Source organism: Henckelia pumila, chromosome 4 (assembly GCF_033568475.1).
Source record: "Henckelia pumila isolate YLH828 chromosome 4, ASM3356847v2, whole genome shotgun sequence".
NCBI lineage: Eukaryota > Viridiplantae > Streptophyta > Magnoliopsida > Lamiales > Gesneriaceae > Henckelia > Henckelia pumila.
This window is the reverse complement of record NC_133123.1, coordinates 39726407-39744393: the sequence shown is the minus strand read 5'-3', so window position 1 is coordinate 39744393 and position 17987 is coordinate 39726407. Positions and strand designations below refer to the sequence as shown.

Here is a 17987-nt window from a genome sequence, read left to right as displayed (position 1 = left end):
TTTTAAAAAGTAACATATTAATATTTTTTTTATCATTCTCAACTATGGTTGACTGTTTTTGTTCCGCTTTTCTCCAAAGCAGAGCTTTTTAAGTATGTTTCACGTTTATCACGCTTAATCGTCGCTTAAGTGTGTTTTTTAGAACACTGCAAATAAGAAAAATTTTGCTGCTCCATTCAGTTCGGCGACGGAGGAAAAATACAAAAAAATCCAAGTTATTGTACCTTTTAGAACATAATTATTATTTTAAAAAATAATTAGAAGGTCAACATCTAAATTTTAAACCTAATTTATTTATTTATAAAATCATAAAAAAATATTTATTATAAAAGCTTAAGCGGTGAAGTTGAAAAGTCAACATCTAAATTCTAAATTTAATTTATTATTTTAAAATAAAAAAACATAGGCGCTTATTCTAACTTAACCGAGATTAATTTGGTCAAAACCGTATCTTTTTCATGACCAAAATAAAAAAAACAAGTCAAATAATATGACAAAATCCAAAAAAATCCAAATTACTGTACTTTTTTTTTTTCAAAACATGACTTTGTATAGGACCAAAACCAAAAAATAAGCCAACTTATAGGACCAAAACCAAAACAATCAACATGTAGGACTAAATAAAAAAAAAACGAGTTACATGATCTTTTCCAAAACAAGCCAACATACAGGACCAAAATCAAAATAAAGCCAACATACAAGACCAAAATGCTAATTTTCCCATTTTCCTTTGACATCATTTATCAAAATGATTCTTTTTTCTTTATTTTCTAAATAATTAATAGTTTTGTGGGTAATATTTAAGATTTATTTAAATTGACGTGTGCTATAAATTTTTGGAAGATGATACAAACTCAGTTCCATAGAGAGACGAGTTGGCGTCTTTTTGAGATATTAGGTGGGAATATCGTATGAAACGCTCGAACACGAGTCAACTCCCTTAATTAGATTTTATATTATTAAATTTATCAGTGAATTTGAGATCTAGATTCTTTGCATAACTATAAGATCACAAAAATTTCAATGAGATTGTCTTAAAGATCAATTTTGTAAAATGATTTTTTTATTCGACTCCGTCAATGAGAAATTATTGTTTCTATAATAAAAAAATATTATTATTAATTTTAAATATGGATTGAGTCGAATTATTTCACGGATATTTATTCAATGTGGACCTTTAACTAAAATACCCTATCATTTTAAAATTCTCCTCCTAACTTAAAGAAGTAAATAAATGATTATTTTTGAAATTATTTAAAATGATCTACCATTTATGATTTTATCTTTTTTCTTTCTTATAGTAATATGAATTTTTCCAATTTTATTTAAATTTTAAAAAAAATAAAAATACGAATTAAATATTTACACACTTACAAAAACACGAGTAACATATATATATATATAAGTTTCATCTTTCCTAAACAGTAAACTTTTCTGGAGTGTATTTGCCAGACATATTGGCTATGCTCTCTAATAATACATGCGCCTGAAACATACATACATTACCGTAAAAAAAGAAACTTGGAGTAAATATAAAAAAACATTTGCATCAATCTTCCAAAAATATTCATGAAGATCACTTTAAAATCCCTTAAGGCTTAAACAGATATATGTATCCAATTTTCAGCGATGATGAGTAACAATCCCGTGAGACGGGTCAATTCTATCCATATTTATAATAATAAGTAATACTTTTGACATAAAATGTAATATTTTTTAATAGATAACTCATATAAGAGATCCGTCTAAAAAAAAGACCCTTAAACCGTCTCATAGTAGTTTTTGTCATATTTATTCTATATATATAGTATTCAGTTTATTGGCTTTGTAACCATGTAGAGACTCTGAATAGTTCTATACCTTCGTTTCTTGGTGATCTTGGTCTCTCCGAATACGTAGCCAAGATCGGCGGCGGCTCCGCCTTTTTTATTCCTTTTCATGTAGGTCGTCCTAGAGTACCGATCAGTATTTGTAGTATTGTCATTATCATGATCTTCATGGTCTCCGAAGATCATTATAAGCTGTCTAGAAACAGTCTGCGACGACGTCTTCGACTCCGGAAATCCATTTGGACGCTCGTCTTTGGGGCAAACTTCTCTTGAAGACGATGAAGGCCAATGCTGAGCCATTGAAATTGCATGAACAGATTACAGGAGGAAATCTATGTTTGAGAGAGAGAGAGAGAGTTGCACCTCTGAGTGCGTGTTTCTGTGTGAGGTTCACGAAACGGTGTTTTGTGTTTGGATGCCAATGAGAGTCAATTTTTTTGTTTTAAAATTCTAACTTCGAATATATAAATAACATGCTATCTTATTTAAATATCAAAATCTATTTTCAATGTATAAATTTTATGGAAAATATCTTTAATTATAGGTTTTGGTTCACCACGTTTTCAAATTTTGATTTTAATACACACCGACTTTTAATTTTCGACTGCTTTGGTCTAATAGTTGATGTAGTACTGATAAATGGTGACATGAAACTAGAAAATGCTGATGTGAAATCAAAATGCCGAAGTGATATTGAACATTGATTATTTTTCAGATGTGATATTAGATCAAAATAACCTAAAAAAATAAAAATTAATGTATCAATACCAAGTAATTTTGATAACTTAATTGAACAAAATCCAAAATTTGACAAATTAAATGACAGAAAAATCATTTTCCCAAAAATTTATGCATCAACAAGATTTTTTTTGTCGTCAATAATATAGATGAATCTTCGTACCTACCATCTCACCGATATTTTCCATATAATCGTTATAGAATAATAGCAATTTGCTATATATGAATCATATTAACTTTTCAAATGTCTTCAGAATTATGTCAATAATATAATAATACCTAATATAAGAGTGTTTATTAAATATAATAAATAAATATTTGGCTGAGTGTTGATATAAATGGTATTGAAATTTGAACATTGCCGGGTTTCAGCTGGACTCAAGAGATTCGGTGGAAATTGGACTAAATATACAAGGAAAAAAAATACAATTTATTTTACTATATAAATCATTTGATCGTTTAGACTTTAGAGAATCAATTACATAAGCCAACTTATAAGAATATCTGTTTTAATTTTGTTTTTTCGATTATGCATACAGCATATATATGAGAAATAGAGCAATCGATGCAATTTCCTCCTATCGAAAAAATAATTTCGAAAACATACAATGTATTAAATTAATAACGTAAAATTATTTATTGCAAATATATTTATAAATTCTTAGCTGATGTCTTCTTTCTGAAGCTGTCGTGTGTTGACTCGGCCAACATTTAGTTCGTTTTTTTTTATGGGAGTTCGTATTTTAGGCCTGACATCATGTATATCTATATATATAATAACTGAGTTTTTGCCATTTTTAGCAAATTCCTGCCAAAACTATATTGCCAAAAACGGAAATAAAAAATTCCATACTTAAATTACAATATTAACTTAATTAAAAATTGCATAATCTTTGCATATTTATATATACATATATATAAATTAAAACTTCCATAATCTTTGCATCTTTTATATACATATGCATATACATATATTTACAATATTTTTTTTCCAAACAATATTTATGTATATTTACGTAATCTTTGTCTATATATATAATTTGTAAATAAAATAAAAACTATAAAAAAAATCACTAATTATTTCTAAACCCGTAAAAAATAGAAAAAAATTCAGATTTTAATTACTAAATTAAATCACAATATTAATATAACTAAACATTCCATAATATTTACATCTATATATATATATCCAATTAAAATTATACAAAATTATTTACATTATTCCCTAATTTCAGCATTCTTTTTTATAATATTTGCTTTTAAAAAAAATTTAAAAATAAAAAATAAATATTTAAAATAAAATCCAACATAAGATTCAGAAATAAAAATTTTCAGAACAAAAATGGGAAAAAATAGTTTTAAAAAATCATACTTTTTAAAATTATATTAAATCAATTATTCTATATTAAGCATATTTTGATTATGGAGGATTTTCAAAAATTTAAATTTCAGGCTTAATCAAAATATTACGTAATGAAAAATTTCATAATATTTTAATTTTTTATTTTGTGTAAAAAAAACTATACAAAATCATAACTATAATTAAAACTATAAAAAATCACTATCTATAATTGTGAATTAGAAGCATACAAAATCATTATCTTAATTAAAACTATAAAAAATCACTACTAACTTTTCGATCATTCTTAAATACAATAAAATATAAAAATTAAGAAAAATATAGAATAACTTAGGTTTAACAAAAAATATAAAGCATTTCATATCTTGATTACGAAATTAAATCAAAATATTCATATAATTAAACATACATAAATATAAGTAGAATTTTTGTCATTTTGGCAAAATTATGACAAAAAATTCCATAATTAAATTGCAATATTCATGTAATTAAAAATTCCATAATATTTGCAACTATTTATATACATATATATATACATGTAAAATTACACATGATTATTTTCATTATTCTTTGATTTCAGCATTTCCTTTCTAATATTTATTTAATTTTCTTTTTGTCATTTTTAGTAAAATCCCGCCAAAACTTGGTTTCAAAACAAAAATTTTGTGAAAATCGGAAAATAAATTGTTTTAAAAAATTATATATTTTCAAATTATAATTCTTCATATTTGGCATATTTGGATTACGGAAAAATATTTACAAACTATTATATTTCTAAATTGAATCGTATTATTCATGTAATTAAAAATTTTATAATATTTACATATATTTATATACATATATATTCATTTAAATTACACAGAAATATTTAAAATATTTCATTATTTCAACATTTCATTCATAATATTTGCTTTCCAAAATATATAAAATTCATCAATTAAATTTTTTAAAAAATCCAACATAAGATTCGAAAAATATTTAATATAAATTTATACATAGACATATATATATATATATATATATACACACACACACACACAGAATTCGGTAATATAATTTATATACATACACCTTTAAGATCTATAAATGTTATTATTAAATATAAATGTAATTTCTTAATATTTGCATAAATTAATATACATAAATATCATCCCGTAATATTTGCTTTCTAAAACATCAACAATTCTTCATCTAATCACAATATTCATGTACAAAATTAAAAATTTGAAATATTTACATTTATTTATATACATATATATTCATTTTAAATACGAAAAATATTTACAAACAATTACAATTCCACATTTCTAATAAATATATAATATTTCAATTTGAAAACACTTATAATTACAATTAAAGTGCACTTTTAAAATATATATTACATAATATTGCTAATTTACCATGTATGTGTGAATATATTTATAAACATATGTATCATAATATCAATAAACATTTAAAATACCAGATAAATGTTAAATATACATGGATATATGAATTAGATAATGGTTCTAATGTGAAAAAACAATACTAAGAAATACAGAATGTTTCATATTTACCATATATGAATAAATATATTTATATATAAAATATATATCATAATATTAATAAAATATTTAAAATACCCGATAAATATTAAATATACATGTATATATAGATTACACAATGTTGTTAATTTATCATATATGTATACATCTTAACCAAGATTTCAGCATTTCGTATACGATAATTGATTTTTTTTTTTAAAAAATTAAAATCATATTTTAAGATTCGAAAAAAATCACATTTAATACATTCATATATTTATATGCACATACAATATTTTCTTTCCAAAAAATTGAAAATTCCACCTCTAATTTTTTTTAAAAAAAAACAATCATGATTTTCCTAGTGGTGGAATTTCGGTATATCGTATAAAAATATTTGTATAAAAAAATTCATACCGATACAGATATCGAAATTCTAAAATTTTGGTATGAAAAAAATCCATACTAATACCGTAGAGATAACGAAAAAAATTTGATATATCAAAAAAATGTTTATATATCGAAAAAATTTTGGTACGGTATCTCGAAAAGTCGATATTTTGGTTCGATATCGCATCCCTAGATTTTTCTGCACACAATTAAAAATTTTAAAATTTAACAAAACTGACCGAGCATTTCCAATATTGGTTTGAATAAACTTAATGCATAAATATATTTATGTGCAAAAAATATTATTTAACATGATCAACTACTTTAATAAAACAGTCACCAATCAATTGCAAACCAAATGACACATTTGCTTAATGTTATTCGTGAACTATGCCCTTCAGATTAGCATTGATCGTTGAAACACAGTTAGTATGTTGTTAAGATCTACTAGATCTCACACGATAAAACCATATTTTAAGATGTTGATGTATACATAAATTTTTTTGATTTATTTTTATGTTCTATCTATGTTCGTTCAAATGTTTAATCTTACTATTTTTTTTATCATTAATTGTATCAAATAACATCATGTGCATCGCACGACACATTTTTTAAAGATTTTTTTAAAAGTTTTTAAAAGTATTTTTTAACATTATTATTATTACTTATTGTAGAATTAAATTTTTTTATATTTTAATTTCATATTCAAAATTTTTATATTATCCAATTTAACCATATTATACATGATATATAGTCCGTGCATCGCACGGGTGAAATACTAGTATATATATAAAAGAAGGAAAATAGCAGCTTGATCCATTAATTTTTTTTAATTTGAGTTTTGGTTTATAAATTTTCAAATTTCATTTCGGCAGTACATTAAATTTTAATTGTTGCTATTTTGGTATAATTGTTATATATAGTTGCATGGGACAAATCAATAAGTTCTGATCAGCATTAGTATTTTTTTTAAATATTATTTCAGCATTTTTCATGTCATTTCACCATTCTTTGTGTCACGATAATACTTCGGCAGACCGTGACTGAAAAAAGATCATTATTTGTGTATCAAATTAAAATCAAAATTTGAATGATTAGTGGGACAAAATCCAAAATAGAGAACATTAGTGAACCAAACAGTTATTTTCGTAAGAAAAATAATATAGACACTAGCTTATGTAGGATTAAGAAGAAAAATTTCACATCATAGGAAATACAGTATTCATAACTAAATGGTCATTTGTTTTTTACTATATATATTTTAAAAATTACTTTTTTAGAATAATTAGTTGGGAAAATTGTTTTTTTGGTCCTGTATGTTTGTCACTTAGCGATTTCAGTCCTTTATATTTTTAAATTTCAGTTTTAGTCCGCTATCTTTATTTTTTTGGCAATTTTAGTCCTTTTCCGACGTGGCGCTGATGTGGAGCTGACGTGTACAGTGCCACGTAAGCATTTTTGAATAAAAAGGACCAAAATTGCCAAAAATCAAAACATGCAGGACTAAAATTGAAATGTGAAAACATAGAGGACCAAAATCGCAAAGTGACAAACATATAGGACTAAATTTGCAATTTTTCCTAATTAGTTTTAATGTCAAAATATGAATGTTATAAATAACCAAAATACCCATGTTCGTCAATCAATGAGTTTGTATTTTCAAATTGCGTTCGTGACGAAATTGATGAAAAACATTCTTCCTAAGCATATAACAATTGATTTTCCAATTGAAAGAGAACAAATAAATTGAATAGAAGTTGGAAATTGTCTCGAAGAGTTAGTCTCAATAGGCCAGCTTCAATTTCGTTGAATATTGGACATGATGACGTCCTACTATATATTTAGGGAATGATATGGTGAGCAACCACAGTGAGCACCTATGTGAGCACCTGCTAACGTGGCATAATGCACATCCAATAAGTGAGTAACACATCAGCAGGTGCTCACATTGGTGCTCACGGTAGTTGCTCACCATATCATTTATATATATATATATATATATAAAGCCAGTTTTTGTGGGTTTTCAATGCAAGACTAAAACTACGTACGTCAAGATAAATTTAATATATTTTTTCTTGATTTCCTTCATCAAGAATAAGAAGAAAGAATTTGACCTTCTACGTACATAATTTGATTAGACCAATTCTCAATTTTGTGGCAGTTTAATACTCCTATAATTATATATAAATGCAAATATATAGTAACAATTGTCTCCACCAGAAATGCATATTTTCTTTGTTGAACATCTCTAGAATCAATCTTCCAGAAGTGGCGCCTTACAGTTCTTTAAACCAACGTAACGGGGCGCGACTACATGGCAAACGTCCCCACGCGAGGTGCTAAGCCCAGCCGCTTAGGCTCGATCTTTTTGATATGTGCATCCATCAAGGATAATAAATCGTAGACTGATCAATTTTTCGTGTACTGCCCTTTGGGCATGCTCAATATCAATAGTTTCATTAGGGAAGTTTGTAAGAAATGCAAATATATATGGTGTTTACAATAATTCAATAAAAATATCTCATATATATAACACATAAAACAAAAAATATATGACATTTTTTTTTAAAAAAAACATATTTAGACAATGAAAAAACATAAGCAACCATATCCCTAATTTTCCTAAATAAGATATTTTTGGAACTTGGAGAGAGTGGCTTCTGATTCGATGGAATTAATTAACTTTTGAATACTACAGTCCCATCTCCATTGCCCTCTTCATACAATGAATATGCAAAGTCTTGGTTTTCCGAACATTCATCCCTATTAATTAATATACATTCAAAAGCTTAATTGATCTCCAAAAAGAGAATGAATGTTTGCATGAAAAACTCAAGAAATTAATGCATCAATCTTGAGTCATCATGTGGGATGTTGTGTTATTTGTGTCGATTTCCATTGGCATTCCCATTCCCTAGCTAGCTAGCTAGCTATTTCTTGTCAACGATCCCACAATTGCATCACTTCTTTGGCCACAATGATAATATATCATTGATCAATTTTTTTCAAGTTACAACAAGTGATATGATCATGAATTCATGATCTTTCTTTTCCACGACAAATTTTGATTTTCTCTCTTTCTCTCATGTATTACTTCTTCCTTTTATATTATGGAGTTAATGGATAGATGCAGGGGTGTTCAAACCTTGTTTAAATTGAAAAAAAAAAAAAAAATTACTTAACCAGAAACCGAATTTTTTTTATTTTGGATAAAAACGATAAAATTGAAGTTTTATTAGATTGATAATTTTTTAATATTTTTATTGAGGTTATATTTTATAAAATAAAGTGTAGTGCATTAAGCATGTTTTTTGTTACTTTAATTAGTTTATTATTTGTCTGTTTAATTCATTTAGACTTTAAATAATTAAAGGTTTTATAAAAAAAATTAACTGAAGAGACAATATATTATATTTTAAAATATATTTTAGTTACTATTGTAAATTTTTGTCCCAACCGGATAGACCGAATAGTTTTAATTCAATCGAACGGATTATATGTTTAAACGGATTATAGATAAATAGATAGATAGATATGTGCATATATAAAAACACACAAATAATTAGTTGCAATATATATGATTTGAAACAAAAATGAGTTATGGAATATGGACCAATTATTTCACTTTATGAGATGCCTTTTGAGTTCTCAAATAATACGAAATTAAATTCATGCCATTAAATCTCCATTCCCTTGTCCTTTCTTCTACCTCATTACCCTCTATAAATCCACGCTTCCCCTCAACTCATTTTTTCACATCTCAAAATCATAAATTAATAAATTTCCTATTAACGAATTACGTATAACAAAATCTTTAGCATACACTATGTCTTCCACGGGTTTATTTCTCTTCCTCGCAATGGCTTGTTTGGTGTACACGGCCGCATCGGCTAGGAACCACCAGTATCGTACGATGCCGAGTTTCAGTCGTCTCTCCGGAGGACTCGAAGTGGCAGGGAACACGATGGATTGTTTCAACGCCCTCTACAAAATTAGGTCGTGTTCCGATGATATTTTCGCGTATTTCGCGAAAGGATCCATCGATATTAGTCGACAGTGTTGCCAAGCCATAACATTGATCACACATCAGTGCTGGCCTGAGATACTGAGCACCCTTGGCATTACGCTGGATCAGGCTTACATTCTGCGAGGCTACTGTGACGCCTCGGCCTCGACTGCCGCGAGCTTCGCACCGTTTTCGAGCCCGGCAGGGCAGCCCATGCCGGCGATGCAAATTGGAGATGACTATTAGTTGAGAAAATATGGGAGCTAGCTAGTGCTGTTGTGTTTAATAATTAGTGTCGTAATTTGCATGAATTTTTTTCATGCAAATTTGTGTTTTTCGGATTTTTTTTTTTTTTAGGAATCGTACGGTACGTACGTACCACGTCCAAGTACGTTGTTGCAGCATTGTTATTTTATTTTGTCTTGGTTTCAATGGGGTCTAGAATTGTAGTAATGATGCATGTTTTAATGTTAAATCTTATGCATTTTATGAAATACAGTTTGTTTCTTTTAAAAATTTTGAATTTCTGTATAAGTGTATGATTTAATTATGGGCGTAAATGGAGAAATATTTTAAGAATATTTCTTTCTTCCAGCACGATGAAAATATATAAATTTAAAATGGAGACAGGTTGCACTAAAATGTTTTTATAATGTTATAAACTATTAGATATATAATTTGTACTTTGCGAGGAAAAAGTATGAACCTTTTGTTCCTTAAAATATACCACCTCTGTCCATAAAATCCATGTTTTTTTATGAAACATAAACTATATTAATGAAATAAAAGCTAGCCCTAGTATACTTAAAACTTACTCTATAATATTGGAATTCAATGTACAGTATGCGTTCCAAGAGGTGCCAGTAATTATTGTAGTTCGATTAATCCAAGAATTTGGACGTGCATTTTAATTAATTGGTTTTCAAAGAACTGATTTGAGGATAATAAAAAAGTTTAGCAAAAAAATATAATCAGAAAATGCTTGATGATCATGCGTCCTATAATTATTTCGATTTAGTTCAACTTATCCTTATTCCTTAATGCAATTAATATATATCCTCCGAAGGATAATTTATTTTTATGTGAGTCAAACATAAATCTCATATATTTGGACAAAAGATGAATGTCGGATGTGCAAAGAAAGGTAACAACACACTCATTGTTTCAGTTTCTATAGAATCTGTTTTTTTTTTCCTCTTTAAATGCTAAATGTTACATTTTCGATTAAAAATAATAAGAAACTGCATTAATATTGTAAATTTCTAGCAATAATTTCTAAGACTTTCTTTATGCCGAAACCGACATCCTAGTCCTTAATTATACAAATTATTGATTGCAACAACGAAATCTATAACGTATAATCAATAATTCAATCAAATAAAAAAAACTTACAAATTTATCTAAGATTATTTGGGCACAATATGTCAAGTTAAATATTTGGAACTCATTTATTTTATTTGCAATGTATATATCTGATATTATTTTCCCGAGTCCTTCAAGCTCAGGAAAAATAAATCAAATCGATTTCAACAAACAACTGTATTTTACGCAATATATTATTAAAATTTTGTTTAAATCCACTTGAAACTTCTCTTGGGGCGCCTCTTTATCTCCTAGCTCTTGCAATAACTTTATTTAATTTGAAGGCGCGATTATAGACTTTAAATAGACTTTAAATGGTACTAATAATGGGCAATTATCATAATCATTATAATATATATAATATAATATAATATAATATAATATAATTATATAAACACATGTCTATATATAAATATTTACCAAGTTAGTATTTAAATTTAATTGTAAAAATTATTATATTATATTATAAATAATAAAAAGCCGATAGTAACTTATTGATTTTCCACATTCCTTCATCATTACATAATAATTAATAAACCATCTTTTAGCTTTCTCGCCATGAATTTTTGTCCCTTCATCTCCCCAAGTGCACAAAATCACACTATAAATACAACCAAGATAACACAACCATGAAACATCCAATTCATATCCCACGCACAAACACTCCAAGCCATGGATTCCACCCCCAACGTAGTCCTTACAACAATGCTGCTATGCTTCTTAGCAACAAGGGCAGTCGAGGGCCGAATGCTCGATGCAAAGCCAATCCGCGGGTTAGCCGAGGCAGGAGAGTCGTCGAGTTGTTTCGACTCTTTGTTCCAACTACAATCATGCACCAGCGAGGTCGTGATGTTCTTTCTGAATGGTGAGACCTACCTGGGGGCAGGATGTTGTGCGGCCATAAAGACGATCCAACACGACTGTTGGCCGAATATGCTCGGCTCTCTCGGCTACACAACTGAAGAAGGCGACATTTTGCGTGGCTACTGCGATGCAAGCGACGACTCGGGCTCCACCGAGACTCTGCCTCATTCACCACCGAAGGCTCATTGAAGTTTTATGATTTCGTTAATAAATAACTATATGGTGGCCGTTTACAGTTCCATGTATAAGCCAGCCCTATATTCATGTTTACTTTACAGAGTTGCTTCTTGGGATTCTGGGAATGAATGAAAATTAAAGGTTAAAAACAAAGGGCACCTTATCTTATAATTCACTTCTCTTCTATAGATAATAGTTCGACAAGATTCTAATTTGATCTCAAACATGCTATGAAGGGCATCACTGTCGTTGAGTATCCGCGCAACGAATTCCCACACCGATCACAAATCCATGTCGATGTAGTCAAGTGTGTATCATGCATAAGTATAATCATGTTTACATAGGTCGCGTATCCCTTTGAGGCGAATCAGACCACCTCAACTGAAACCCGACTACCACTTGTGCTCTGGCGTTCCAAAATCTACTAGCTTTTATTAATGTAACGTAACATGGAACCACAAAGAACGCTCTGAAAAACCTAGTAATCAAACACGAAATGAACCGATAAAAAATGATTAAGTCTAGTAAAGAGACGTTCCTCGTACCATATATGTAACCATCCAAAATTGTTGGCATGGCTAGCTCACAGTAAAAAATTCAAGCTCCCACGTGAAATCTGAGTTCCAAGATCAGCAGGGCTCGCGAGCAGCCTTCTTCAAACTACCTAACAAATCATCAACTAGTCTGTCCTTGCTATCGTCAGGTTGTTCCAAGACAAATGAATAGTTTTTGCTCGGCTTCAGTTTTCTTGATTGTTTTACTAGAGCAGGATCCGTGCTCTGGCTGAGGCTAGCGAGTGTACCTGGCTCTAAAATATTTTTCGAACTATCTGCAACATTGCTGATGTTTACCGATTCATCCTTCTTGCTATTGACCTTTTTTTCACCGTTCACCAATTCGTCTTTCCTGTTATCACTGTCTTTGCTACTGTACCATGACTCGAGAATGTGTAACAAAGAGCTCTCCTCCTGAATCACTTTACGCTTGCCTTCACTATCTGATTTAACGGGTGTCTCATCTTCTGAATCTGAAAAATCGTCATCTTTTAAAGGTTCATAATGAGGGAGACGTTTCATTGAGCCTTTCCCAGTAAACCTCGAATCCATTGCTTCTTTCTTGGAGCTGGTATGATCGATGGGACCAAGCTCGTCCCAAGAATCACTTTCGTTGGATTCACCATCTGAGTCGGCCGCTGGATCAATTTTGCTCTCTTGAAAAGGTAGATGCCTCATTTGAAAACCCTGATTCTTATCCGATTCAACAGGAATAATTAAATTAGACTCAATTCTCACACCAGGCATCGTCTCTAAAAGATTAACCAACTTTTCAAAGCCAAGCTTCTTTAAGTCAAGAGCATAGCCACGTTTTTCAAGAAACAGTTTCCTAAAGGATCCCATGTTAAACCCTTCAGGATATTCCTTCACGATTTGATCCACAAGCGATCGACAGTCAACCAATATCTCATTCCTGGGCTTGCTAGAGAAACCTTTGTGACATGAAGTTTGAGTAACCCCAGTATGAGGAGGGTTTTGGTGCTTTCTGTCCCCAAGTTCTCGTAAACTTGGCTGTCTGACAGCGAACATGTGGCTCAACCCATTGGAACTAGAAGGGTGATTATTGTGCATATCTTTTCCAACCGGCCGAGTGAGCATGAATGGAAAAATTGGAGAGTCACATTCCTCAACCCATTTCTTATCAGAGATCAACAAGTGGACCAGGTGAATAAGATCACCCTCAGTAAGAGATCTCAGAACTGAAGGTCCTCGTTCTTGTAAATTTTGTGCCAGATGCTCCCTAATCCAAAACAAGGTTGTTTTCATGAAAGTGAGACATGAGTTTATAGGAGAACCATTAAATTGAAACATGTATTCTATACATATTCAACATATCAAATTATCAATATCAAATTGTCCAATGAACCTTGTATAATCAGAAGTTCGTTATTTGAACATAATAAAAGTTAACGTGCAAAGAAGCTTCAACAGCTTAGTCATAAATTTGAAGAGACGATTAAATAAAAAGTTCCATGTCCTTTAACATAAGGATAAGCTGAAAATAATTTATACATGAGGAAGTAACCCGGGAACATATGAATGAATTTCCAGCAATTTAACCACTTTCTTGGAATAAACTTCTTTCTACTTCAGGATGCTTCATTTGTACATCAAGAGTCAAATTTCCTGGACTAGCCAGAGGCATATATATAGTTTAATAATCGGAATATCAGAAGTCCAGGACAAGCCAGAGGCACTATGATTTTTTCAATAAACCAGAACTTCACTCATATGGATGAAAATGCAGATTTTGCTTATTTGTACAAGATAGAAAACACAAAACCTCTCAAATAGGAGAGCTTCTTCCTCAAATAGGAAGTAGCAACAGAACCAAATAGTTTCCATAACAAGCTCTACGCCTATATGCTTGTTAGATGCGAGTATCAGATTGAAACACACTGAATTTGGATCCAAGGATATGGAGAGATTTGTTTTGGGAAAAGATTCGAAGCTTATATTTCAAATGATACCAATGCTGGTGAATTTGAAATCTAGTACAACTGTTCAGACAAATACTTTTTTGAGAGAAGATGAATTCACAATCTACTCATTAAATTCATCCAAAAAAAAACAAGAACAAATTTGAAATACTCAGTCAAAACATCTCTGAATGAAATTTGGAATGAACCTTATGATGCAACTTAAAATTGGATATATCCATTATTTGTATATGGGTTTCCGGTATAAGTTAGGCAAACAGTCACATTATTATAATAACATGAGATCTCGACGAAATACCTACCATATTTCTTTTACAGCTCTATTTGGCACATGAAATAAGGGAAGCTCTACCGAATAACAAACGGTAAATAACTGGAAATAGAGATGATAAAACGAGAAAATATGCACCTGGTCCTAGACTGAGAGAGAAGATTTGAACCTTCTGATGTATCAACAAATGACTCTATTTCACTCCAAAAGGATTCTTTTGCAAAAATCGCAGGCTGCACAAAATTCTTTTTTGCCCGATCTACTTTTTCACAATCATGTATGTTACTTGACCTTTGGGAACCCCAAAATTTACACCAGCTCACAATTTGATAAAAAAGGCCGGATTCTCGGTTGGATGGATAAGTGGCAACAGCTGAACTTCTCGGAACTTTTCCATTAATAAGTGCCTCATGACTTGAAGGAGAAAACAAAGCTGGACTTGCTGTTGCAGCAGATTTGCTTGCCATCGGGTCCTTTTCAGCCGCTGTTTCATCCACTTTATTGTAATTCTTCTCATTGTGATTTGTTTCACTTTCACTATGCACAAACCATGCCATCCATGCCTTTCTGAAGATCCCAGATTCAGCAGACGAGCTATGCTCACTGATATCATGCAGCTGATCCTCGTTTCTTCCCCTACAATCTTTTAGAGAAGCTACCTCGATATTTTTTGGTAGCTTCTGCAATTTTACCTGTTTTTCTTGCCCTTGTATCTGTTGCACATTTGTTGGGAGAATGGATTCCATTGGTTTTTCTTCCTTTTTGGGAATGTGCAAGCGCGTTGCATGAGCTTTAGCTTTTACGTCTTGCGAGTTCGTCAATGAAAAGGACTCATTCCAATTTTCTTTCTTCTCAGACTTTCGCAAGTTTGTTGCATGATCTAACATTCTTGATTCTAAAAGAGATACTGGAGACTTTTCAGCTAAGTGCTCACTAGAGTTTCCCTCAGCATCGAGATTAGGATCACTGCTGATCTCAGACTGTACAACACTAGTCGCTGGTTCAATATCTATGGCCGGAGCTAATTCATCTCCACTTTTATGATTAAAACTACTAAGAACAAAGAGGCCATCATTTCGTGACTGAAGCTTTAAAACATTTGGCATGGCTAAAAGAAAACGAGAGAACTTTTTATATCCATAAAGACCCTTGTCCATTGCCAAATTACTCTTAATTAATTCATTGCGAAGTTGAGTGATAGGAATTCCTTCGGGATATGAAGTCAGAAGATGACGAATATACTTCATAACTGCCTTTGGAATTGGACGTAGCTTCTCCGGACTCTCAGGCAATTCAACCAATTTCAAACAAGTATTTTGCTCGGTGACTGCAAAAGGATCCTCAAGAGGAGCCTTGTAATGTCCATACCAAGAACCATATGGGCCATCTGGAGGCTGGTTAAAGTGCTTCCCTGTAAGATTCTCTCCCCTCAACAAATCACTCCACTGCCACATGATAGTTGCTGCACCGCACAGAACACTGGGAGCACTATCTGGACTTGACAATAAGATATTGTAATTGCTCATTCTCAGTCGATGTAATATTCCAGCAAAATCTCTGTCACCGGATATTAGAAAAAGGTGTGCTGGTGGAGGATTCTGAGAAACCCAGTACATAAGATCCACAAGAAGAGATCTATCAGCACTATTTTTGCCACCTAGGAGAATGAGGAAAAATTACATAAGAACAAATCTTTGAGAATCGTGAACAATCAAATATATTACAACTATAAATTAAAGATCCTGCTGTATAAGAGAAAGCTAACGGTTAGTTTTCTGTACTCCATCCCTCCCACCTCACCCACAGAAAAAACTCATTACAAAAAAATAAAAAATCATCACAGCACAAGAAGACTCAACGTATTCCCTTTTGCAAAATTAATAACTACAAAAGCTACAATTTCTGAAACTTCAAGCTTCAATGTTCCACAAACAGCAAAGATCATACCATGTTCTCAAGTGATTCCAACTTGGATTATCACCAAACAACCATCCAAAGCAACAATTTCTACCAGTGAAAGAAATTCATAAACACAAGAGAACAGAAACAAAATTACAATCAAAGAATCAACCCAAAAAAAAAAATTTGACCACACCCTAACTTAGAAAATAATTGATAATACCGCCACAAATAACATGATTCAATCCTTCATTTATGCATTACAAGTGAAAATTCTAAAACTTTATCGATCCATCAGTCCATTCCTTTCACCAAGATCAGCTGACTACTACTCAAAAAAAGCAATCTTTACGTACGAGCAAGCATAAACAACACACAAAAATATGAAAATGGAAAAACTGCTGGTTTACCAGAAGGAACGTGAGTAAGATTGATCCCAGTAGACGAGAGGGCTTCTTGATTAGTCCTGGATATCTGCATTACATCTCCGAAGGCCGTAATCTGTAGAGAACCCTTAATCCCATTAGCCCTGACAGCATTGGTGATACACTGCGCCACCTTGAAGACATTGGCGTTGCAGGGCAAATTGCAGTTCTCGAAATCCCACCACACCGACACCCGAATGTTCCTGCTCTCCTCGTCATGGCGGCGTTGCGGGTAGCTAGAGACGGGATTTTGTGGGGCCAGCGAGGAAAACAAGAATTGCTGAGAAATCCCAAAAATGGCTGCAGTAGATTTGGGTATCAAGACCAAAGAAAGATTGAGTATGGGGCTGGAGGAAATGGGTTTCATTTTGAGAATAAGCCCCCGATCATGTGTGGGAAGTGGAAATAGGTGCAAGGGAAAGCTGGGGTTTTAGAGGAGGAGAACCGGAGAAAGAAGTAAAACCCTATGACGTGTTGCTTCTCAAAAAAATTATTATTATTACTCCACAATTTATCCCAAAAATATTTTAATAATAGTTAATTGGGGGAAAGATATTTAAAATTTAGGTAATTATGTTTTTGTTGATTGAATGATACTAGTTTAGTATGGTTTTTTAATTGTATTGTATTTATATATTATTATAATTAA

General features: G+C 31.0%; 2 protein-coding genes across 2 annotated transcripts; one reads left to right on the top strand and one right to left on the bottom strand.

Moving 5' to 3' along the window:
• Positions 1-11880: 11880 nt before the first annotated feature.
• On the top strand, positions 11881-12261 carry LOC140860897 (egg cell-secreted protein 1.3-like). The gene has a single exon (XM_073263897.1). The coding sequence runs from the start codon at positions 11881-11883 to the stop codon at positions 12259-12261; it is 381 nt and encodes a 126-aa protein (XP_073119998.1).
• A 94-nt stretch (positions 12262-12355) lies between these two features.
• Positions 12356-17786, bottom strand: LOC140863267 (uncharacterized). Its single transcript, XM_073266575.1, has 3 exons — positions 17324-17786; positions 15153-16671; positions 12356-14043 (listed from the first exon to the last, which is right to left on the bottom strand). Exons 1-3 carry the CDS (start codon positions 17703-17705, stop codon positions 12879-12881), a joined length of 3066 nt encoding a protein of 1021 aa, XP_073122676.1. The 5' UTR covers positions 17706-17786; the 3' UTR covers positions 12356-12878.
• Between the last annotated feature and the right edge of the window lie 201 nt (positions 17787-17987).

What these genes read in the sequence shown, in the direction of transcription:
- LOC140860897 (XM_073263897.1), top strand. Translation starts at nt 11,881, where the DNA reads ATGGATTCCACCCCCAACGTAGTCCTTACAACAATGCTGCTATGCTTC.
- LOC140863267 (XM_073266575.1), bottom strand. Translation starts at nt 17,705, where the DNA reads ATGAAACCCATTTCCTCCAGCCCCATACTCAATCTTTCTTTGGTCTTG. An exon ending in TCTTACTCACGTTCCTTCTG is followed by an intron (nt 16,672 to 17,323) that starts GTAAACCAGCAG and finishes TCATTCTCCTAG; the next exon opens with GTGGCAAAAATAGTGCTGAT. An exon ending in CTCTCTCAGTCTAGGACCAG is followed by an intron (nt 14,044 to 15,152) that starts GTGCATATTTTC and finishes GTTTTGGATTAG; the next exon opens with GGAGCATCTGGCACAAAATT.